The following is a 25,569-nucleotide window of genomic DNA, read 5'->3' as shown; positions in this document are numbered from 1 at the left end:
TTAATGTTCCTAATTATGTCAGGTGAAGAATACAATGCGTGCAGTTCTGCGTTGTATAACTTTCTCCATTCTCCTGTAACTTCATCCCTCTTAGCCCCAAATATTTTCCTAAGCACCTTATTCTCAAACACCCTTAACCTATGTTCCTCTCTCAGAGTGACAGTCCAAGTTTCACAACCATACAGAACAACCGGTAATATAACTGTTTTATAAATTCTAACTTTCAGATTTTTGGACAGCAGACTGGATGATAAGAGCTTCTCAACCGAATAATAACATACATTTCCAATATTTATTCTGCGTTTAATTTCCTCCCGAGTGTCATTTATATTTGTTACTGTTGCTGTTACATTCATACTTCTGTCTTCGAAAATGAGTTCTAGTTAAAAGTAAATATATTATTTTGAATATATAAATTTACATGATATGGAATTTATATAAAGAGTTTTGTCCACTTAAATTAGGCATTTTACAGAATAGGAATTAAAGTGTCAGGAAATTGAGAAGTAGATTAATGAACACTGATTATGCAGGGTGGTGAAAGGAGAGTGTGTATATGGCATGCAGATAGTACACTACCTTCCTCCAACTGCCTGCATCATGCCATCCACAATGCCTGTTACAAGAAGTATTCCTTGTACAACACACATACCATTGGAGTTGCAGGTATGTAACTTATCTTAAACAACGACTTGTATTACTAACATAAAGTAAGACTTACCTATGACATACATTTCGGTATACAACAATTTCCATACTAAATTGTTAAAAAAATAATTTAGTCCTAATATGCTAAACACCTACTACTTCCAAAATCTATTACAGTATATTCATTAGGCACTTAAGCACTATAACATCAATTGTTTTATTTCTGGTTACATATTTTATTACACTGACGTTCGATTTCTGGTTGGGAAGTGGAGATCAGTATCCATTAATGGCTCATGGAATTCACTGATGAAGGGACTTGGTTATGAAAACGAAATAAAAGGTTTGGAATTATATTAGAATGGGGGATCATGCATATGAATATATATTTCTCAGCTGAAATAGGCGAGTAGGTGGAAAAATATGTGGTTTTAAATTATTTTCACAAAGAGGGCGATGCCTCAAAGTCGTCGAAGTTTGTCACTCCTAAAGAGACTGTGTGCAGTGTTGTAAAGTGAAAAACATTTTTTGGTTAACGTTAATATTGAATCCTTTGTGTCACGTGTTAAATGTTGTAGACATTAAGGTTACAATCAATAAAATATGATATATTTTCTCGTTTTTAATGTATGTTTTTGTTCTTGCATGTTTAACAGCTTCCACTGCAATTTTTTTAGTAATGATAGCAGTAAGAGTTCATGCCTGATTACTCTTTAATATCAGACGATAGTAAACGTGGATATATTTTTTGGTATACCTCTGTCTCAAAGCCAGTCAAAAGTTCTGGAAATATCTCGTACCTTCGTAATCTTTATAACAAATCAAACTCGAATCTAGTTTTAGTAAAAATATTGTACTATGAATATTCGCTCTAAGATTGAAGAGTATTACCGCTGATTCAAAATAAAAATAACAGTAAGAAACATAATTTTGCCCATATCAAAGTTAGTTGATCATATCATAATTATTTCTATTGACCTATAAGCAATTCAAGTAAAAACATAATATATTTTTCTGATCACAGACCAAGTAATAATGTAGTTTTACCCCCCTAAGACAATTATTTACTAGGTAGATAACTAGTGAAAAATTTTCATTAATGTTTGTATTTCTTTTTTGTATTTATATGTGCTATCTGGTAGGATGGAAGAGAAGGTCTTATGGCCTTAATCCTATCAGATTAAATAAATAAATTATTAAATTATTAATTAAGATGTTGATATTGCTTCAATCACGACTCCATTATCTCTGAATATGTATGTATGTATGTATGTATGTATGTATGTATGTATGTGTGTATATATATATATATATATTTTTTTTTTTTTTTTTCATAATATTAAGCAAGTAATGGTTAGTATCTATGTATATCAGGAAAGTGTGTGGGAAGTACAGTGCGTGTATGTGTTTTTGCGTTTCAAGGCTTAGCTTACGGAGATATTTATTTCACTACAGATAATGAATAATTTTAGTCAAAATCTTGTAAGAATTTTCTGTATTAAATTTCGGACAGACACCATCTATCCTGTCTATCTTGATGCTATGTCACTGACTGTGTGTGTGTTTTTTTTTTTCTTGTCATAATTACCAGAAGGCAGAGAAATCTTTCAGTTGTTTAATGTCTGTGTAAGTATGTTAGTAATCCTCACAACAGTAAAGTGGGAATGTGACAAAGAAATAAATTTCGATGGAAGATGCTAGTGATTATTATGATGGCGATAGCAGCCCTCATGCTGATGAAAACTGAGATGACAATGACTATAAAAATGACAGCAATGCCTGTTAAAAGGAATTAATATTTTTCACTATATGAAATGACAGGGGTTATTTCTTGTTGAAAAGAATCATACCGTGGCATCACAGAGATTAATACATCTCACCATCTCAATGATACTAGGAGATGGCTTATGAATTGTTTTTGTCAATAAACATTTCTTTCGTTTTATGTTTATGTAATTACTTAATTTGTATGTTACCAGTTCGTTCATCATATACCCTGGTGTATATAGTTAATGAAAACGAGTATCTTTATATTAGAGATAGCCTACTGTTGTGAGTAAACGTGAAAACTTTTCTGACGTCAGATCATGATGGCAGATGCTATTATTAACATAAGTACTAAATACAACTTCGCAATTTCTATTGAGAAGGATCTCCATTATGAATTTCATAAATAATAACAAATACAAACCTTTTCAGAGATGGCAAAAAAAAAAAGTGGAATAATTCTCCTTGGGTTCTCAGCCAGGTGATTTGGATTGTTGCTTCCAAGCTGAGTACAGCATGAAAACCTGTCATCAATACACTTCGACCAACCAGAATATGGCAGGTGGTTGGGACTAGGACTGGCCTGCAGCGGGAAGCCCTACTGACCACTTATATACCGGCTAGACATGGTCCCACAGCACTTCAATCCCTGAAAAAGATGGCAGAGCTAGTCATCGAAAGCTTGGAAGCAACAATCCAACTCACATGGCTGAGAACCTGAGAAGAATTATGCCACATCCAATGTCGGGAAGGTCTCAAGTTCGGCAAAAAAAGCTTTTTAAGTGACTTGAAATTTATTCAATTGACATTTGAGTCATTATGTTTAAAAAATGATAATTAATGCACCACATGCGTAATATCTCATTTCATTTATTGAACATATCACATACAAACAAGAAGTGACATTTCATGTGATGTAACAACTAAAGGAACAGCAAGGAAATGTTTGTTGCGAATTGTTTCTGCCAACAAAGAACTAATGTCAGCTAGTAGAGATCATTTGCTTCTATTAAATTAAATCTTTTCGATAAATATTTTAATTTCATTCCAGATCGAGGCAAAACTTTGCTCTCGCAATTAACATCTGCTTGATCATCTCTGTTATTGAAGTTCTGAATATACGGTATGAATATTTACTTCTGCAACAGCTTACATTGCATTGAGTAAAAAAAAAAGCATACTTTTTTATACACGGAATCTCAGTTATCAGTAAAATATTAAATCTCTTATTTTCCGAATTGACTAAATCTGTTTTTCTCTCTGAGGAATTCCAAAGACTTATAAGACAAACCCCTTGCTGCTATATTGCACCAGCACCATAAATTCTTAGTTTATGATAATGTCTCCTGTAGTACCTGTACAGCCATAATACAAAGACTTTCTTTTAATTATTTTTAATATGATATATAATGATGTTGTAGTAACTGCTAGGTCATATAATATCGGCAAAATTGATGATAGCGAGGTGATATTTACGAGAGAGTCTGAGGATTCGCCATGGGATTGCATTGCATTTGAGGGACACCTTTCAAAAATCCAAGCAGGTAATCAGCTCATGTGGATCTCGAATCCATGTGTGAACACAGCCTCAGATCACGAGTCCAAATCACTAACACCTGAGCTCCATTTTTCTTTTCACTTCACTCATATTTGCATTGGTAGCATCATAACTTCTCACATACAATGTTTTTTGTTTTCATTTTGACAATTTATTACATTTTGATTCAAGAGGATTCTACAGACATCCAAACTTTGGATATATTTCCATCAGAAAATACTGTTTATTCACTTAAAAATACATGTCATAAATAGGAGTGTAATTTTCTGGTACAGTGAAACCTGTTCAAATCGGAACCTGAATAATCCGGAATCCTGTCTATTTCGGAACAATTTATTGGTCCCGGCGAAATTTGTATGTATTATGTGTAATTTTTCCTGAATAAAGCGGAAACTGTCCAATGCGGAAACTGAAACTGTCTGCTACTATTCAAAACGGAAACAATATTTTGGACACACTATATTTTGTAACTATATTTTGAAACAGCGTGTAATTTCAAGGAATATACGAAATATTTAGGTCACTAAGATAAAAACAACTTTTCTTTGCAAAATTTTTAGATGGTACGAGGGTGTGTTGGCCTGGCGGTCATAAATTTTATTACCCTGTTGACTAGGCAGAAGAGTCCCTTCAAAGATTTTCAATGCTTCACACCCGTATACTGTCGTAGCTAAATAGAGTGCAAGTGTAGTGATTTTCAGGTTAAAAAAAAAAGTTGCATAAAATGTGGTGTTAACATTAAGTGATGAAGTAAAAGTTATCGAGATAAAGGAAAATTAGAAACAAAGTCTATGTGAATTAATGTTGAAGTTCAGTGGAAAACTCAGGTGTAACACTTTAAAAATTAAAGATCATAATGAGTGAGTGGCTTGAGACCGATATTGGTGACAAAAAAGAAACCAGAAAGCAAATGTTTATGTGAAAATAAATGAACTGTTGTGAGAGTGAGTTCTTCATGATCTTTCAAAGAACAAGCCAATTTCTGGATCTATTCTGCAAAGCAAGCTATTGAACTGGGAAAGAAATTAAATAAACCAGAATTCAAGTCTTCTAATAGATGGCTTCTAGTCCAATTAATTAATAATGTAGTGATATGCAGTACAGTATTAGAGTGTAGTGTTAGATATTAAATAGAATGAGATTAGTAAACTTTAGTAATGTTTAATGACTAATGAGTGAGTTACGATAATATTTATACAGAAAATGAGATTTTAATCAAGATGATTCACCAATGGAATAAGTGACAGAAAGCTGATTTAATGTGATTAGTGTTAAATGGAATATTTTGTACTTCTTATAATTTGTGGCATGCCATTTTGTTTTTCATGTATATGAATGACAAAATATTCCATTTTAATGTCACACCTGAATAATACGGAAACCTGTCCATAACGGAAAAAAAATTAGGACCATGTCACTTCCATCTTGAACAGGTTTCACTGTATTAACAAAATACGTGAAATGTTTAAAAACTTACAAAAATTAATTACATTTATCAGCGAAATCTATTTCAATGAAATAGCCTCAGAGTCAAGAAATTAGTACTTGAAAATTATTTTTTTTTGTTTGTTTTTTTTTCTTCCCCCACGAAATAATAGTGAAAACAAACACAATCCTTCCAAATGAAATAAAAAATTGAATTTGGCTGTCTTCTCAAGCTTTGAGTCGGCTGTAAACAGTGATCCCACAACGTCTTTGCAGAGACCGAAGAGTTTGCATACTAGTGCCAATTTATATGCTCCTTGACTCAGACGAGGATCACAACAGCTTTGCTTCAACATGTCTTCGAGTGCTGTGGTTTTCTGTCTCAAACACTGATGGTGAGAGAGAATTTTCGATATATAAAGATATTTTACCTGATCGACAAGTTGGTTTATCATGTTCAAATGTTGAAACTATTCTCAGCCTTTATACTCTAAAGCAGGATAGCAAACAGGTGTAAGATTTGCTGCTTGGAATCAGATTGAACTCGCCCCAGTTTGTGAATTGGTCAGGGTATTTTTCAATACATTTTCTAAATATGTGTAAACTGTTAAATGATTAGAAGCAGGCATACTTTTCAAGAAAAAAATTTGTTTCTGCAGTTTAATGTTCATAATATTGAAAGTATCAGAAACGTTATAACAATTAAAATTAATAACTCTATTTTATTGTATTGTATTTATTAACATTCCATGGTATTCATACATTGCTTCACAGCTAGAATATGGAACAAGTCAAAAAACTTAATACGATTTCTACATGTTGTACATACTATTAATTTTGTATGCTGTATGCTGATATTTCCACGAAATATTAACCCAAATCTTCATAATTTCACGAAATATTCACCGAAATCATGATAAAATGAGCACTTAAGGGGATACGCTACTGAGTTTTCGTCAATTTTGGTCAATGTTAAAAGTTAATTTTTTTTTACTGATGAACTGTATTGACTAGGAACAAACCCATGCACCATTTCATTGTAGGTAGTCTTAGCATCATTTTAAAAGTTTAAGAAACAAATTATCTTTATATGAGACCCAGATATTTGTTTACTAAAATTATAAACACTTCTTTATATTTTTCCGAGTACATTTTTCAACATAAAATTTTGAAAATAATTGTGCACATGTAACTCATCAACATGTATTCGATTTTAAAATTTCAAAAACTTACAATCAAAATTGTGGAGATTGGAAATCTCAGTAGCGTGTCCCCTTAAGAAGTACCACAAAATCACATCCATAATCATAAACGAAAACAGCATTATGGATTTTTAACCAATAAGAAAGCATCAGGCTCCTCATTTATCGCTTCACTAGGAACGCTCAACTTGTATTAATATTTTGTCAATGTTTCTCTCAACAAAAGGAGAATAGTTGAACTTCCACAGGAGAAAGAAGCAGCATCTAAAAAGTTTTTTTTTTTTTTTTTTGGCAGATCTGTACCTTTAGAGTACGTGAGAATTTATAGAAAGAAAGACTACAAAAGTAACTCGTGTGACATTGCAGATAGTTATCGCTGTGACAGTGGCACTTGCCCTCTTCCTGTGTGGTCTCATGCTGTACTTCTGGAAGAAAACGCAACGTCTGGAGTACAAATATATGAAACTAGTGCAGTCAGCAGGAGGGCGGGATGGAGAGGGTGAAGGAGAACTTGCTCCAGCTGAAAGCTGTGCACTTGATGATGGGGAAGAGGAAGAAATTCAGTTCAGCCAGCCTCTTACAGCTGGGATATTGAACCGCATCAAAGCTATGACTGGCAAGGTAAATATTCATATGAAGGTACAGGTAATTTCTAATGTAACATGTACAACTTTATTTAAATCTTTTTTTAATTTTTTATTTTTTCAGAGTGAGTCTGGAAATCCATTTGAGACCATTCAACTAACAAAATAAAAATACTGGATCATATTAGAACTGCACAGAGGGACCATTGGAAGTTCTGGACTGTGACATCACAATATAAGATATATAAAAGAAATTGATGTTTAAATACTTAATCCCCAAATGATTGCAGTTGGACAAGACAAATTATTATCCAGCCTGTTTATGCGGTCATGTAGCAGACAGGAAGACCAGAAATAAACTTACTGGGAAAAATGTTAAAGTGCCAAGAAATGTTAGAATGTTTGCTGTATTTGTTATGGCGAGAAAGAACTGTTGCCTTCTTCACAATATTATCAATACTATTGTTGTAGAATTTACTTCCTCAACATTCATTACCTGAAGATATAGTCCTACATAACACCGAAAATTTCAATTCAAGAATTTAATGCATACTCTAGGAAACGATTTCATTCACTTTTTAAGAAGATCAGTGATCTTAACAATTGTGTTTCCTTTATTTTGGAAATGTCAATGCCTGAAAGTTTACATATCTGAAGACTCATAATATCCATAATCATAGCTATTTTGATTGAAAGGTCCAGACACTAACATAAACTAATGGTGACAGCAGATTCCTGCACAGTAAAGAAAGATTTTTTTTCAATGAAGAAAGTGTTTTGGAATGGGTGAGAAAAAACAAGACTGCTTGACCTTCCTATCTCGGTAATCCAGTAGTACTTACTAGATACCACAGGTACAAAATAACCTATTTAATTAGATTTTAGATACTTACCAAGAGAGCTTCTATATATTTTTGGCATATAATGCCCAGTTACTTTATGCTAGAAGATCGGAAAGGTTATAGGAAATATCATGTAAAATTTTAGACATAAATTTAAATATCTGAAATGCATTCTGAATACCAGAATGACTTTTAAATACAATGGTCATATCAACATATTTTCAAGAATCTGTTTTATTTTATTTACATTTTTTAAGTTTTCACACATTAAACCCTTTCTAAATATTCTCGGAAATGTATATAAGTTCACAACAAAGCTTTTGGGTGTTGTGTATCCTGAAATCCAAAAGCTTAATTGTGATCACAGTCACTGTGAAAGCCTAAAAGCGCATATATACAGCATAAGTTGTTGAAATTTTGCAAGATTAAACAGACGAATAATTCTACTCCATCAGTTATTTAAATTCCTTTTAAAGTCTGTAACTATAATATCTTTTTGTTTGCTATTTTAGAAATGGTGTAGCATGGTTTCTTTTGACCACTTACATTTGCATATGATTGCTGATCAGAAAACCTTATCATCATCATCAAATGAAATCTTTTTAAAATAGACCAATTTTCGATTGATTTCATAGATTTCATTATATTTTTACTAGGCAAACGAATTTATTAATTTGTTTACTTCCCCGCAAACCATGATTTTATGATGCACATTTCCAATTTACATGTCACTTCTTTATGTAATCGCTAACTGTTCACTGTCTACAAGCGTGAGACTGTAAAAGTTGCATTTAATTATAGATACCGTATACATATAGAGCCTTAAAATTTGAGTAATCATTACAGGTTACAGGAAATATGTATAGCAATTCCAAAACATTCATGAATTTAATTTGAAATAAGGGCACCATAGTAACAATCATCTACATGAATGGTAATATTAATTCTTGAGACTGGACGTTCTATATCCTTTCTCATCTTTCTTGCTATGATTATAGGAGAAAAATTATTTTAGCTGCGGTCCTAGATCCTTCAGTACTTCCAGTAGTTTGTCATTTAAATTCGAACTGTCTCAAAGGTAAACCTTTAGACTGACATCAGTGTTTGCTCTGAGCTTTCATGCTCTGTGCTGTTTTGTGATTTAATGAGCACAGATGTGTAATTTTCCTTACATCTGCCTCAGGTTCTTTGTTGGGCCGGTGGGTGAACAAGCTGCTTGATGAGTTACGGACCTAATTCGAAGAAATGAAGATGTGTATTGTTTCTCTGATATGTTATGATCCCTTTCCCGTTTCGTCTCAGTGCTCTGTTTTCCTGTACGTAATTATAGGAAAACATAAAATATAAAGTATATTAATTCTTCCATATTCAGCACTTGCTTACTAAAGGAAATGCATTTTTTGTTTCTGTTCTTAATATTTCAAATAAATTATTTATAGATATATTTCTAGTATGCATCACAGGTGATAAAAATTGCAATCTACTTAAAGTGACGTAGACTTGCCATTTCTCAGAATTTAAAATGGGTATTTTTAAAATCCACTTCAGACAACGTTATTTTAACCGTAATTAATATATTGCATATGTTCAATAATGGACAAATGCTGTGATTTCAATTGCTCTAAGTGAAGTGTCATTTTATACAATGTACAACTTGGATTGAGTAGTACTATTGAAATATTTCATCTATCTTTTCTCTTTTCAAGGTGGTGATTTTATTTTCCAGTATTTATAGTATTTTAAGTATGAAATTATGTATTACAGTTATTATAATTATTCGAATTTATTTACATAATTTTAATAAGTAATATCAATACAGACATTTACTTGTGAACTGTGAAAAAAGTAAGATTGATCAACTTGCATATCAAAAAAGAATATGCTTACAAATGTCATGTATGAACAATATTGTGACACCAATTAGCAAAAGGTTAAACCATGACAGTATTTCAATATGGAAATAAATCAGCTTAAGAGATATCCTAAGACAAATATGAAAATCAGAAATATAAAACAATTTCATTAATGTTATTAAGCACAATTTGGTTAATTTCAAATATGAAGTTGACCAATTTAAATGGTGTAATATTATATACATAATAAACGGTGTCATGCAAATGACACATACTTTCTCATTATATTTTTAATTCATGAAGTAAAATAACCATTCTTCATGTATCAAATAACATTTCCACCATCATATCCTTCCAGATTCCTTTTTAATCTGTAAGTCACAATAAATGGTAGATAGTAAATATGTGGTAAATATGTACGGCAATTTTCCTTTCTTGTACAGTAATATCTGTAATAAGTAAATTTCTTCTTCTTCGGACCCTTACACAGTACAATTTGGGATTTGTGTTAAATGCAGGCATGTAAGAATCGACTGGATTAAATTGGATTTAAATGTGTGTGACAGCCACTGTCTGTATAGTACCTCAGTCAACCTTATATTTTCAATGAAGTGAAACAATCCTCTGAATGAGACGTCAAATTAGTCACTTGATTTCATTAAGCCAAAACTGAAGTGTTGTTACTGTACCAATCAGTAGCTAATACTTCAGTCAAGTAAGATTTCTTGTATTATTATTTATTATTACTTTCCAATGGCGAGAATTGACGATCGCATTTTTTCTTTAGCTTTCCAGTACAAGCTAACAAGCTCCTCAGTCTGTTGTGCAGTTGGGTTTAAGGCTGGGCAGAACAGAAGGTGTTGTTTGTCCATGATTTGGTCAGGGTTGTTGCACAAAACGCATCTGTTGGATTGGTATATGCCTATCCCGTGTAGATGGTGAGCGCCAGACAGTCATGTCCTGACAACAATCTCAATTTTGCTACAGCTTCCTTGCAGCCTTTATATTTTACTTCCGTTGATAGTTCATAAATTTTTTCCCATGACTTCCCTCTGGCAGCTGTAATATTTTATTGCGTTTTTTCCATTTGATATGCTTTCTTGATTTCTTCAATCTTCCTGTAGAGATTTGATTTGGAGTTAGATTATTGTTTGGGTTTTAGTGCTTTTTTTTGGGGGTGAGGGGAGCAAGTTGATCTACCATTTCATTGCCAAACAGTCCAACGTGTGAAGGTATCCGCTGGAAAGCTATTGACTTGTTTTGATGTCCTAAGTGCTTTAGGAGTTTACGCCATTCCAAGATGGTATTCCTGTATTGTTTCATCATATATTACACAGTCTATAAACCCTGATCCAGACGATAATGGTACCTATTTTGCAGAGATATCTCATTGTACAATATTCAGTTATAGTATTAAAAAATCTGAGTTGATTTCCCCTCACTTCATTATGTACATTTACTTGCCTTTGCAGTAAAAACCCCTTCACTTTCTAATGACTTGCCTGAATATTTCTTGAGAGTAATTCAATGATCTCTGCCTTGATTTGAATTTCATTATGTTCTTCGAGATCATTCAGTGATTGAAGGTAGTCCTAGATTGGATTTTGGACCTATTGGGATATATAAGAGCTGCTTTATTATTATCATCATCAGCATCATTATCATCATTATTATTATCATCATTATCAGAGAAAATGCAGGGGAATCATTTCCATTTTCATTTCATTTATTGTATTTCATAAATTTTATATCAGCATTGTATCTGTGAGCATAGGCGGAGTTATGGGGTGAGGGGCACTGCCCCCCCCCCCAAACTTATCTGACCTCATTTTTTTTTCTATTCACATTAGAAAATATTGAATTCAAAAGATGGTTTTTGCTTTTGTTTATGATTAAGTTTCTGTGCTTAAATTGATGAATTAATGTCTTCAGATCATGTGTCTGGACGTTAATATTTATTTTAAATTTCTAAATGTATAAGAATTCCTATATTTCATTTGAGGAATGGAAGCACTGTAAGTTTTCTTTTGTAACAGCCTGTACTCAAGTGTTAGAAGTCTGCAGGTGTTCAGGCCGTCACTTGGAGATGTATGAATAACATATTGCACAAAAATGCAGAAAAAAGAAAAGTGATCCCGGTATAATGTGTAAACTTAGACGAGATTGAATAAAATAATTAGAATTTACATCTCATATGATATCTTCAGGAAGGTAAGCTTCATATAAAAAGTTTCTGTTAGCACTGTTACGTAGTTTTATTGATGTATGCATGTGTTTCTGTACGACAGAGAGAAAGAGGGAGATTGTTTTAAGTTATGCCCTATTATAATTTGTAGTAAACCTATAGTTCTCCATCCCGCGCCATGGCGTCGTGGTCTAAGGCATCCTGCCTAGGACTCTTGTTACGGAATGCACGCTGGTTTGAGTCCTCATGGGAGAAGAAATTTTCTCATGAAATTTCGGCCAGTGTATGGGACCGGTGCACACCCAGCATCGTGATGCACTTGGGGAGCTACGATAGGTAGCGAAATCTGGTTGCGAATGCCAGCTATAATGGCTGGGAGGATCATCATGTTAACCACACGGTACCTCCATTCCGATTGGATGATCGTCCACCTCTGCTTCGGCATGTGGGCGTGAGGCCAGCAGCCGGCTGGTCGGTCTAGGCCCTTCGCGGGCTGTAGCACCATGGATTATTATTATAGTTCTCCAATATCCCCAATAGACACTGCATTGAGTCTTTTAAATTACTTATTTCAATCACACCCTTATTACTATCACTTCCTCCTCCATTTTCACTTCCCGCCTCCTGGATTAGCTTTTTCCCATCACTCGTCTTCTTTCCTTTTCCCATGCTACTTGTGCCGTTCATCCTCATATTCAAATGCTTTCTTAGCAGACTTGCTTTCCTCTTACTCTGCAGTTCAACATTGCTTCCCTCTCTATGTCGAGTCATCATGTTTATACTTCCTCGTTCGTCATCATGGGGTTCTCAATCTCGTTACTATCTCCAGTTGCCGTGTGGTGACCTTCAACTATCTGATGTTCCGTCCTTGGAGTTGGGATGATTTTTTTTCCACCATTCCTGTTCTTTCTCTTGGTTTAAATGGTTACCCTCGACTGTCGGCTGACTTACTGTTTCTTCCCTCAGCAAAATTGACCTCTTCCCAACTGGAATCTCTTAGCTGTTCACATTCGTGCTTCTCTTCAGTGACTGTAATCCAAATTCAGGGTGCTCTTCATTCTTTAAGCAAAACTAAAGATTAATAATTATTATATATAATATATTTTTCAGTCAAATACACAAATACTGTAAACATGTAACGTCTGGTGAAACACGCCTCCTTGTCTGGACGCAAACAACTGAACAACTATACAAATATGGCATTCACCACGACGAATTAGACTGCGTGTTCTCCTACCACAGGATTTGCATCACACCCTTTTAAATTTATACATTATATTTAACATTTTAACATAGTTAACATCAAACTGTACAAATTTAATTTTAATGATATGACCTAATGAGAATATTTAGCCTTAATTGTATAAGGTTAATATCATGCTGTGCCTTTTCCTTGTTTTATATACATACGAGAATCTAGCATCAGTGTTCAGCTTTACCATGTACGGTTTACCTCAAGAGGCACGAAACTTATATGCTTGTAAATGCCAGCACGTGCATTACTTACTATATTATTAATTGTTAGATCAACTTATCACCTTATTTTAAAATTGTTTGCATTTCATGCACCTGAAGATGACTTTTTAAAGTCGAAAATATTAGTGACTTTGTATTAAATATTGTGATGTAACAGATTATCTGACCTCACAAATTGAAAAGTGTATTTGACTGAAAAATATATTGTATATAATAATTATTAATTGTATTCACACTTTTCTGAACCAACATGTCTTTTAAAAACTACAGATCATAAAATTTACCATTCACTTTCAGCTTATTATCGTATATTTTAGCGAAATGTCCTTTCGACCTTGCTGCTTTCATATAAGGTAGTAGCCATTTTCTTCTATTTCTGTCTTCAATTGACATATCTGCTTCTATTCTCACTCCTGACTTACTATCTCTTGTTATTCAGAATAATTTCCCTTATTCTTGTATTTTTAAAGCTCGGAAGGATAGGTCTATAGAAGTCTCTCCCCAGTCTGTACGAATGGTTGACATCCTCATCCCTCCACTCCAGATTAAAGATCATTCTACACATGTCGTTTAATTTCCAAGGTTTCCATCTCCTTTTCGTCCCCCATTTCTTCAACGCCAAAAATTATTAAGTTCTTTTTCCTCATATTACAATCGCAGTCACTCATTTTCTTCTTTAATTTATTGTTCTCTGCTATCAACTCCTTTATCTTTTCGCTGATGCTTCTACCTTTCGACTTAAATTCACAAAAATCTGGTTCTTCATTGGTACTTCACCCTGTTTCACTCCTGTACTGAACTTCATTTCCTCTCTTCTTAATTCACTAACTTTATCATTTTCTGAAATTACTTATATTCACCCTTCCATCTTCCCTATCTGTAGGCTACTTCACTTTTTCCTAAATTCTAACTCAGGTCAAGACCTTTTTATTTTGACTAGGTGGAGTGTTGTTCACGATCAACTGCTTTCGACAAAGTTCTGCTGTAGACTGAGATATAACTCATGTTACGAACAAGAAAATTATTTCATTGCTTAAGACAATTGTAACAACACATACTTAACCACAAAACCAAATAACAAAACCGACTGGATTACAAGGATTTGTTTGAGAGAGTTTTGAACTTCAAAATTGCTCTCCTGAAAAAAGAGGAAAATGGTGCTTATCATGTTTTTCCCCTGAGGTTTTCAAATGATAATAATGCAATTAATAAATTAATTTTCAACTAAACTCATGCCTGCATTGTGGGTTGGAAGACATTGTTTGCTAATCCCACTCCTCGTCATCTTCAGTGTTTGAACTTGGATCTGTCAGTGATGGGGGTGGAATCATGGCTGAAACCTTCTCCATGGCACCACTCACTGAAGTTTCTGGTTTGTTCAGGCCGGATATACCCTGTAAATATAATAGCATATTAATTACTTTTTTTATCTGCATAGACTGACACTACAATATATTGCAGGTACAATCATTTTGTCAGCCAAGACCAGGACCCACTGAATACAAATAAAACAATAAAACATTTAGTTTTGTAAATGTCTCATTTCACTGTGCTAGATATGTCAGATGCTTTTGTTAATTTTAGAATTGCCTACTTAATATTTAGCACAGAATTTCATGGTACTGATCCTGTCAAAAGATGACAGGGTGTAGCAACTTCCTACAGCTTCCTCCACTGCTGATAAAAATGATCATGTATTGTCAAGAAGTGGTGGAATAGTCACAGATGACAGGGAAAACTGCCCAACACTGCTTTTACTCATCACAAATTACACTTCTATTCTCCAATATTCAAACTCACTTCTTTGGTATGGAAAGATGACAGTAGATACTGCGTGTTCAGTTCAAAGTGTGTCATGGCTCACTGTATGCTGTCGTGTGGCTAGTCGTTGAGCCTAGAGAATTCAATCTTCCTACACTTTCACAGAGGCGTATTACGTATGTGCCAGAGAAGTTGCCTAGCAAGTATGGCGTTCATTCTGAAAAGTACTTACCGATATGTATGGTAACGCCTGTATTGGTAGGAATGTGAACTGTTTGGAAACATGTACTGAGGTGAGTTTTTTCTTACTGTCGGGATATGTGGAGAGGGTTAAGACGATTACTTACAGTACATATTTGTTGACATTAACTTCGATGGTCAACATGGACATGGAGCATTTGATTTGTATTGTGGAATGTTGCCTTATGCAACCGATGATAACAAATACCTGCGTACGACTTGCCTGTGCAAAACACAGTTCGAAAGAGGTTATGGTAGCACACAGAGCGTACAGGCCGCCATCTGTTCTACGACGTTCAAGTTATACCGTATATGTTCTCAAGTTCAGATTGAACACCTTGAACAATAGGCAACTTCTCTGATATAAAAGCTGAAACTCGCTTCAAATCGCTGACTCACAACAGTGACGTCATGACACACTTTGAAATGAACACCCAGTATTTTGCTAACAGTGCATTCTTTACATGTTCTCATCAATGGGATACAATTAAAACAGGTTACGAAGTGCCTTTCATTTATAAGGTATATTTAAAGAAAATAATGTGCTGTTCATTATTGTAATAGGTTGTCCTCTGTGATGTAGTGCTTACCTTGCTTGCCATTAGAGCCCAGATTCACATATTCATACCCAACAGAGCATAATAACTATAAAAATCTCTAGCATGGTTTCCACTTGAGGGAAGTAAAGCTGGAGGCCCATATAAGAATCCTGTTCTGAATGAGGGGACTTAAGGCAAAATTGTTCCATCACATCAAATTTCAACAGTGCTAGTCTGATTTGGGGTAATAAATTCAGACATATAGCTGCCTCCACCTCAGCAATGTAATTTGTCACACTGCTGGATTATCAGGGTCCATGAAGGTCAAAACAACAGATTGAAACCATAACAGGTCACAGGAAATTAAATTTTTAAATTATGGTTTATTTAACGACGCAACTGCCGAGGTTATATCAGCGTCGTCAGTGTGCCGGAATTTTGTCTCGCAAGAGTTCTTTTACATGCCAGTAAATCTACTGACATGAGCCTGTCGCATTTAGCACACTTAAATCCCATCGACCTGGGCCAGGATCGAACCTGCAACCTCGAGCACAGAAGGCCAGTGCTATACCGGAAGTGGTGGTGGTGGTGGTGGTGGTATATTGTATTGCATTTATTTACATTCCATGGTATTTGTATATTGCTTTACAGCTATAATATGAAACATGTTAAACAAATCTTAATAGTACTCTAAAGGCCAGTGTTTTATTCTTCCATTATCATGGATCATTTCTGTAAATTTTACATGAGAAAAATTGTAATATCACGTTCGTTTTGCAATCCATTTATTTCAGCAATATATTTCTACAGTTTAGGTTGTACCATACACGAAAAAATTCAGATGCAAGATAAAAGAATACGCACCTTTCTTCGCATTGACAGCTTGGCATGAAGGTCAGCCATTAAGTCCCCTCCACCTCCAATTGCCTTTTGCTCCTGGAAAATCAAGATCTGTGATATAACCAATCTATTATAATACTAAATTGAAAATTAATTTTATCTATTTTAACGTATATTAACACTTGCTGGAGTGCAAAATTAGAAATTTCAATTAAAATCATATTAAGAATGTATGGCAAATACAGTGTGAATGAATTAAAATATTATTAAGTGGTACTTAAACTGCTCTCAGCTGCTAATAGTGACTTTCATCTTGTGGCCCACAAGATAGTCTAAAAAGAATCTCTTGGATGGTCACTCAACATTCTCACTAATAGTTATTGCATTGAGAATAAAAATAAAATACCTAGCTTTAAGGGTGAAGCGTGAGCTAAGTAAGGGGGTAGACAGATATTTATTTTTTTTATTTATTTAACCTATTTCAATCATATTATTATGTATGGAATTTTGTTTTCGACGCAAACAGATCTGTTTTCCATATTATTATATTAATGACTGCAATTTAAAACTAGGACAAACACTATAACAACCTATAACCCTATATGCACTCGTTTTATTTTTAAATATAGACTAAATAGGCAGTGGGGAACTGCTAAATAACATACTTTTAGAATACAAATAGTAATATAATTCACTGTTATGTGGATTTAATAAGAGAAATAAGAAATAAATAGATTTTTTTACAACTCACCTTAAATAATATTCTTGTAAATGAGTTCAATCCGCCTGTTCTCATATCCTACACCACACTCGTAACTTTGAAATTCTCTAAATAAGAAACTGTCCATTTCCGTTATAATACCGTAACTAATATTGGCGGGCCAGAAAAGGCATGTACTTGAAGGGTTTGATGCTATCATTTATGTATTAGTTGTAAGTTTGCTATACTTCGTATTTGAATATTATTATATCAATATTTTATTTTAGATGTGTCTTATAATAAAGTAAATTCAAATTAATTACATTAAAAGCATGCCTGAGATAGTAGCCAATAAGAGCACCTTTATTACTGAGATTCAAATACTAGCCAATGAGAGCAAGAACAAACGCTGGTGCAATTGTCCACTGGGCAGAGAAATCTCGCTGTAGAAAAGTCATAGTTTCACAGCCAGATAGCGTTAGTGTTGCTCTATCAGAAAGCTTTGAAATTCAAAAGGAAAATAGACAGACCAGTCAGTGTCTACTTTTGTCTACTATAGCAACATGCTTAGTGTAACAGATTGCAGCGCGGGCATTGCCGAAGTGAGTTGAAAATAGGTAAAGCGGGAAATACAATAATGTCATGTATTTGGAAATAATTAATATTCTAAAAGAATAACTAAATGAACTAGAAAATTTTTCGTTCACAAAATGTTAGGGTACACTCTGTCTACCCTGTCTCCCCTGACGCTTCACCCCTGTCTAGTTTTATTTAAAAGCATTCACCAGCTTCAAAGATGACATTTTTAACATCTTCATTTTCCCGGACATTTCCTCATTTTCACAGGTACCATCAGGGAGGAATTTTCAAAACCGAAGTGAATGACCGAGAATTAGACTTTGCATTTAATTTAAAAAAATGCTTGACTTTTAAACAATGGAAGCTAAGATTTTTTACATACCTAGCATCTTTCTTTTACTCACGAGTCGGGCACTCAGAATGATATTCGACACAGCCCATTTAACTCTCGTTTCCGTATTCTTACTGCTTTACTAGTCAGTTCACATGACTCACACGAGGTTCTATTTGTCCTGTTACCGATACGTATGTAAATGGCTCATACGAGCTTTCAAGCAAGGATCACAATTTCTTTGCCTTATTTGCCACACATTTTGCCACTTTTTTCATTCAAATGCCGTGGCCTAAGGAGAGGAATCATTTTGTTGTGAAGTCAGTGAAAGGACTAAACGAAATTTCATACAAGTTGAGAGGATGCGAAGGCATTTCTTTCCCCTTCTACTTGCCCTGAGTCCGTCAGTATAACAGACCGGTAGCTGTTACTTCTTATACCTGCACCCCCCAAGTTGTACACACAAGAAAATAAAATATTAAATAAAGTACATAAATGGATATAAAATACAGTGACACAGATGTTTGACAATTACATGTTTCAGTATATTTTAGTGTCGTTTTTACAAAATTTTCAACTAATAATTAATTAAATAAAGGGGTGCTAGTTTGTATTATGAAGTCAGGGGGGAGTGGCACAGTGCAGATTGTTCCGTCATTTATGCTGTAGAGTAGCAACTAGCAGTGAAGAAAACATTTATCTTCTGCTGTCAGTAGCTTTTTAATGTGCCAGTTAATATAAACAACAATAAAATGAAATATAAACGCTTAGTATAGATTTTCGAAATATAGATTACCGGTAAGCATCTTCAATAATAAGAATTTTCACTATGTTCAAAGTCAATTAGTCGAATGTTAGTAAGATAGACAGTAGCATCTTCCCCTTCACGGATGGTAAAGAGTGTGAGTAGAGGGGAAAGCCTATCAACCAAACTGAAATGGGGATTAGTTATAAGTGAAGTATAACTTTCATCATTTCAGTTGCTTAACATTTCATTCATACTTACTAAAAATTCTTGAAATTTTAAAGAAAATCGATCAATAGAAAAATATTCATGTGCTGTTTAAATGAAGTTATGGAAGGTCAGTGACTAAAATTTGATTATTATTATTATTATTATTATTATTATTATTATTATTATTAAGAACACAGAACTGCACGCATTGTATTCTTCACCTGACATAATTAGGAACATTAAATCCAGATGTTTGAGATGGGCAGGGCATGTAGCACGTATGGGCAAATCCAGAAATGCATATAGAGTGTTAGTTGGGAGGCCGGAGGGAAAAAGGCCTTTAGGGAGGCCGAGATGTAAATGGGAAGATAATATTAAAATGGATTTGAGGGAGGTGGGATATGATGATAGAGAATGGATTAATTTTGCTCAGGATATGGACCAATGGCGGGCTTATGTGAGGGCGGCAATGAACCTCCGGGTTCCTTAAAAGCCAGTAAGTAAGTAAATTATAATTAAGAGTACTTAACATATTATATTGAGCATTTTTCCATTAAAAATAATATAACTTGCCTGTTTCTTCTTCTTTGCTTCAATCTTTATTTCCTTTGCTGATCTCAGTTTTGCTTTCTGAGAACCTCCAGCTTGACGAATAGCTTCCATAAGATTTGCACGGGCATCACCACTACAATCGTTTGATAAAACAGGTTTCTGAAATAAAGTTTAAAATAATAATAATAATAATAATAATAATAATAATAATAATAATAATAATAATAATAATAATAATAATAATAATAATAATTCATCAGCAGCATTTGTTACCTGATTATTATCAAATTTTCCCAACTAATAATGTAGCATTTTATGAATGTATTTTTCTGCAGTAAATTTAACCAAACTGCGTTATAGAACAATGTAAAAGAATATTAACTCTCTTAGACGTCATTTTCAATTTGATGAATTTGTGCTCTTCTTTAAAAACAAGGTCTGTCTTTAAATGTAGTAATACTGTAATTTCAATAACCTTGTCGTATAGTAATGTATAATTAATAATTTTCCACTATTACTAACCTACTAACTTATTATTAGTTCTACAGCCACCTGTTGTTCGTGGTATCTCACACTGGTTTCTGAGCTAAGTCAACTCAGTTTGTAGTCTCAAAACCCCTTCTCTCTAATATATACTTCTGTGATATTCCCATAGAAGTTACAACCAGAGACAGGCAAAACCTCATTCAGGCCTGCCCATAACTGTTTACCTTCGTGAGTGGGCTTACGCACGATATCGCTCACCTGCCGTTAACCTTTCCTCACAAGCAGGCAGGCAGTGTGGTTGCACGTGACTCCCAAACAGTCCTAATAGTGACCCAAAAGGACTGTTGTGCCAGACTGTGCTGCTTTCAGATGCATGATAAATATCAACCAAGTCTCATCCAAACTCGACAGGAAGCATACAGATATAGACAAACTACTATGATGAAAAGGAAAGTGTAAGTAATTTATAATAACTGTTGGCATTTAATGGGTGTTCTGCTGACGAGAATAGTTTTCTTTGTATTTATTAACAAATGTTTTATATTTGTTATCCCTTTTTTGAGTCATTTCAGAGCTTATCCACGTCTTCTATCTCTTTCTATTCTACTTGCTAAATCTGCTCATGTATTTTCACAAACTTGAGTTCACAATTAGTTTAACTCCATCATGAGAAATTTTTTCTTTGATTTATACACAAACTGTGGAGGTTACATTAACAGTTCAAGCTGCCGCTTCCTCTGTGTAGACAGATCTCAGGTGTAACGTTTACTTCACATCAAGGACTTGACTGACAAGGCTAACATCAAATTCATATTTAATATATCAATAAAAAAACCATTATTAATTATTACAACACTGTGTCTAGACTACCTTAAAATCTGAAGTTCATGGATCCCAATCTAGTGAAAGGTAATGAAATTTTAAGGGCGAAAAAATCTTTTGTATGATTTCTTCTAGAACAGAAATGTCAGACAGCCTGTTTCAGAGTCATCTGTGGCTCTCACTAAAGCCATGTGGTTCTTATGGAAGTAGCCTATGGAGGGGAAAATAGACTTCCTCTATGTATGGTCCTGCTATTTTGATGCCAATTGCAAACTGATGTAATGCTTTAATCAGGCGTATTTCGTAATATATATGCATTTAAAGTGTTATCTTAGGAGTAGGGTTTGAGAGCAAGATGCATAAGTAAAAAAGCAAAACTTACATTATATAAAACAGTCGTAAGACCAATTGTGCTTTATGGCAGTGAAACTTGGACTCTGTCGAAGAAAATGGAACAACAACTGATGACATGGGAAAGGAAAATTTTAAGGAAAATCTATGGTCCTAAATATGAGAATGGGTACTGGAGAATTAGATATAATACAGAACTGAAAACTCAATATAAATCTCCAGATATTGTTGCTGAAATCAAAGCCCGTAGGTTGGAATGGTTAGGACATGTAATCAGGATGAATGATCAGAGAATACCAAAAAGGATTCTAAACACAAAACCAGAAGGTAGGCGCAATATTGGCAGACAGAAACTAAGATGGTTGGATGGAGTGGAGGAAGATTTAAGGACTCTAGGCGTGAGAAGATGGAGGCAGAAGGCTCTGGTTGGAAAGGAATGGACCAAGATCCTAAGGGAGGCCAAGGCTAGACTACAAGGGCCGTAGTGCCAAAGAAGAAGAAGAAGAATAAGAAGAAGAAGATTAGGGTAGTCGGAAGTATGAATGTTATTGTCATCAGCATCTTGACAACTTTTGTAGATGGATGTCAGCTCCCCTTTTCATTCACCTACATCTATAATTTTAGTGACTTCGATTTTTTTGTCCTATGATCACACCCATGAAAGTATCTGTTTAAACTTGGTACAAAACTCCAGTCTAACTTAACTGCTTTGAAAGAGAAATAAAGTTTGGAAAACTGTGTCATATATATACGCTACTTAAAAGAATCTCGTTGGCGAATGAGGGAGCTTCAGTCAACATTTACAGGCCATTTTTCACCCACATAAAAGCTTAAACCTGCTAATCATAATTCTCGCCTATCTTCTCCCGTCTCTAGTAATTAATTTTTCCTTGCATATATCCTTGAGAAATGAAATTCTTCACATTCTAGCCTGGAAGAGTCCACAAAGGTCTTAACCCAGTGCTGGCTGCTAAATGAGCATTTTGCTCAGTATCAAATTCAAATGACAATAACATCAAAATTGAAGGAGTTGCAAGTTTGTCCCTCTCTCTAGCTGACATTGTAAGTGTTTGCTATTACCAGCTAGGAGAATTTTTTTCGAACAATACAGGGTACTCTCTACAGAAAATATTTCACAGACCAGTAGCTCAGTTGTGACGGAATAATTACCATCATGCCTTCGTAAAGTCAATGAAATTCTAATCTTATTCGGACTTATTATTTCCTTTTAAATCTTCTGTGAATGCTGAAATTTCGCCAGGTAACTCACCCCTTCCTAAAATAAAATCAAATCATTTATTTTGCAGTACAAACGCCAGTTGAACATAAATAGGGCTGGGAATTTTTAAAGCAGGTATGAACATTCTTTCCAAATAAACTGTATATTATGATACATCAAAAGAAACCCCCAAGTTTTAAGGAAACATGCGTTTTCACTTCAGCTCGATATTTCATGTCTTCCAAAAGTTATACAAGAAAAAATCCAATGCTGTGCTAGTCTCGGAAAAATGCCGGGTATGCAACCATCCGAGTTATACTGTAGATAGCAACCTCTACTGGGTTAACAGAATCTACCTAGATGTGTCAGAGCAATCAACTAGTAATTATAATTTATTGAGTAACACATTGAAGGAGTTCAATATTTCTGAAGAACAGGTAGTCATTTCTACTGAAGAAGATTTGAAAGCACTATCAAATCAACAGTGTACTGAAACAAAAGTAATGCTGTACCACGTAATTTGCACATTAATTAAAGCACGAAAAAGTATTTATTTTCATTAAAGAATTTACTACTCAGGACAGCTATCTTTACCGGTGGCTTGTTTCTAAACCAACTCAACTGTGCTGCAATATAGGGAGTACACCAGTGGCGGCTTCTCAAGGGAGTTGCAGGTTTGTACACCCCCCAGTAATGTTCCTAATCTCCCGGCTTTGTGACTATTAAAAATATAATTTTATTTTACAATTTTCATTCATGACTATCTGCAGCTGGCATCTTGTTTTGTATGTCTGCAGGAGCCTTCGAGCCTCTTGGTTTGCAAAGATGTTGAAAACCTAGGGAAGGTAGTTTATTGAGATGTGTGGCTAATGCGGGGACAGGAGGATTAGAGGCGTGGTCTACTGCTTTCCTCATTGAGAACGGTTGGTCGCACTCCCTGGCATGGACACCAACGTCAGTGCAGAAGAAACTAAATTCACGGGGAAAGTATCTGTTTCAACTAGACATTTGTCCGAAGTAATAAGGATGAAAAATGTATTCATTCGGCTTTGGCAACGAACAGTCGCATATTTCGCATATTACTTTCTCAATCTGCATGCACACAAACGGCACAATACATAAAGGAGCTTGTATTTTGCTTTAAAGTTCTAAGAGTTGTCATTCTGACAATAAGTGCTGCTATCTCCCGACGGCCTACGAAAGCTGCATTTGAATTTTATGAACGAAAACGTTGCACTTGGTACTTGGTAACATTCTGATGACGATTCTGTGCTCAAATGTTTTTCATGAGGGTAAATCGCAATATAGAGAGCTCCGCCCATGACCCCTTCCACTTTTGGACTTTCTGTATAAATAGGTATGCTTGTATTTAGTCATTTTACTTATTAATTGCATATAAATTAGCTTTATATGTATACACCCTCAGGTATACACGGTTTTAAACTTTAAAGTAAAGTATGTTTAACTCCTCTTCGATATCCATTGCGCACCACCATATTTTCAAACCGCCAGCCGCCACTGGAGTACACTCAACAGCAAATATTGATGCAATCAGTTGCTGCTCTGTCACTGTGTGGTACAGGCTTGACTGGATTGCACAATTGGTTCCAAATTATCGTACTTTTGATTGGAGGATCGTACACTACATATAAAATAGGCCTATTTTGATTTTATCTAAACTTCCTCCACAGCGTTTTATTTAAACAATTTTTTTAAATTCTTATAAGGAAATAATTGTTAAAAATTGAATATCAGCACATAATAGTACATTATGCAACGAGCCTATAATGGTAGTAATTAAGAAGCGAGTATGCGCGAGTTTCATAATTTTCATACGAGCTTCTTAATTACCATTATAGGCGAGTTTCATACGACTTTTTATGCTCGACCATATTTCTAACTTGAAATTACCGGTATTCAGATGCATGCATTTTATTTGTATCTGACAAGATCGGAAGTGATCTTGTTCTAGGTCGTGAATTGTGAGATGTGCGCAGACGCGAAAGTATTGATTTTTTCCGAGGAACAATAATGTCATTGACCTTGTGTAATCCCGTTAAACTTGATAATATTATAATATTATAACCTTGATTATTGAATTCGACATTGAAAAACGAGATGACAAATTGAATTTATTTGAATATTATTTACAATTAACGCTAATTATTATAGTAACAGAACATAACCTTCTGCGACAGTATTGGATTTCCAGCCTCTGCGACTTTTCGCTAATTCTCTTTCGATTGCATATCCGAGAATAATCTATGCTTGCGGTTTTATAACGGTACAAAGCTGACTTGTCATTGGCTGAACACATGTAAGCTGAGTTATCATTGGCTGAACACATGTAAGCTGAGTTATCATTGGCTGAACACATGTAAGCTGAGTTATCATTGGCTGTAGACCTGTACTTTAATGAGTAGGTGTACTTTAATGACATGCATTAAAGGACTGCTACCAGGTGTATAATTAGTACATTTCGGCATGGTCGAGCATAAAATGATTTTTTAAACACTTTGTTGTCTCCGTACTCCGTACCTTGGGAGGGTCTTCAGAAGGATCAACAACAGCAGGAACAGAAGAGCCAGAACCTACATCTAGCCCTTTTACAGTTTGTTTCATCAGAGCAAAACCAAGCTTTAAATTTAGGAATT

The 25,569-nt window shown here is 34.5% G+C and overlaps 2 protein-coding genes across 6 annotated transcripts in view; one reads left to right on the top strand and one right to left on the bottom strand.

Annotated features, from left to right (window-relative positions):
• Positions 1-10,161, top strand: part of LOC138707483 (endosome/lysosome-associated apoptosis and autophagy regulator family member 2-like) — a 57,786-nt gene extending 47,625 nt beyond the window's left edge. Inside the window, exons 14-16 of the mRNA XM_069836964.1 lie at positions 534-666; positions 6,967-7,221; positions 7,309-10,161. Of these exons, the coding sequence (XP_069693065.1) occupies positions 534-666; positions 6,967-7,221; positions 7,309-7,353 (433 nt within the window). The 3' untranslated portion in view covers positions 7,354-10,161. The remainder of the gene's footprint in view (positions 1-533; positions 667-6,966; positions 7,222-7,308) is intronic.
• wash (WASH complex subunit washout) overlaps positions 2,933-25,569 on the bottom strand; it is a 44,400-nt gene continuing 21,763 nt past the window's right edge. For 4 of the 5 annotated variants that reach the window (XM_069836966.1, XM_069836968.1, XM_069836969.1 and 1 more), the window contains 3 exons: positions 20,059-20,196; positions 16,945-17,016; positions 13,025-14,934 (listed from right to left, as the gene is read on the bottom strand). In XM_069836966.1, coding sequence (XP_069693067.1) covers positions 14,806-14,934; positions 16,945-17,016; positions 20,059-20,196 — 339 coding nt within the window. In that variant the 3' untranslated portion in view covers positions 13,025-14,805. Of the gene's footprint in view, positions 3,065-13,024; positions 14,935-16,944; positions 17,017-20,058; positions 20,197-25,569 lie in introns of those variants that run through there. The other variant, XM_069836967.1, reaches the window with a different exon arrangement.

Source organism: Periplaneta americana, chromosome 10 (assembly GCF_040183065.1).
Source record: "Periplaneta americana isolate PAMFEO1 chromosome 10, P.americana_PAMFEO1_priV1, whole genome shotgun sequence".
NCBI classification, from domain to species: Eukaryota; Metazoa; Arthropoda; class Insecta; order Blattodea; family Blattidae; genus Periplaneta; species Periplaneta americana.
Note: the sequence above shows the minus strand (reverse complement) of the source record. Positions and strands in the feature narration are given on the sequence as shown.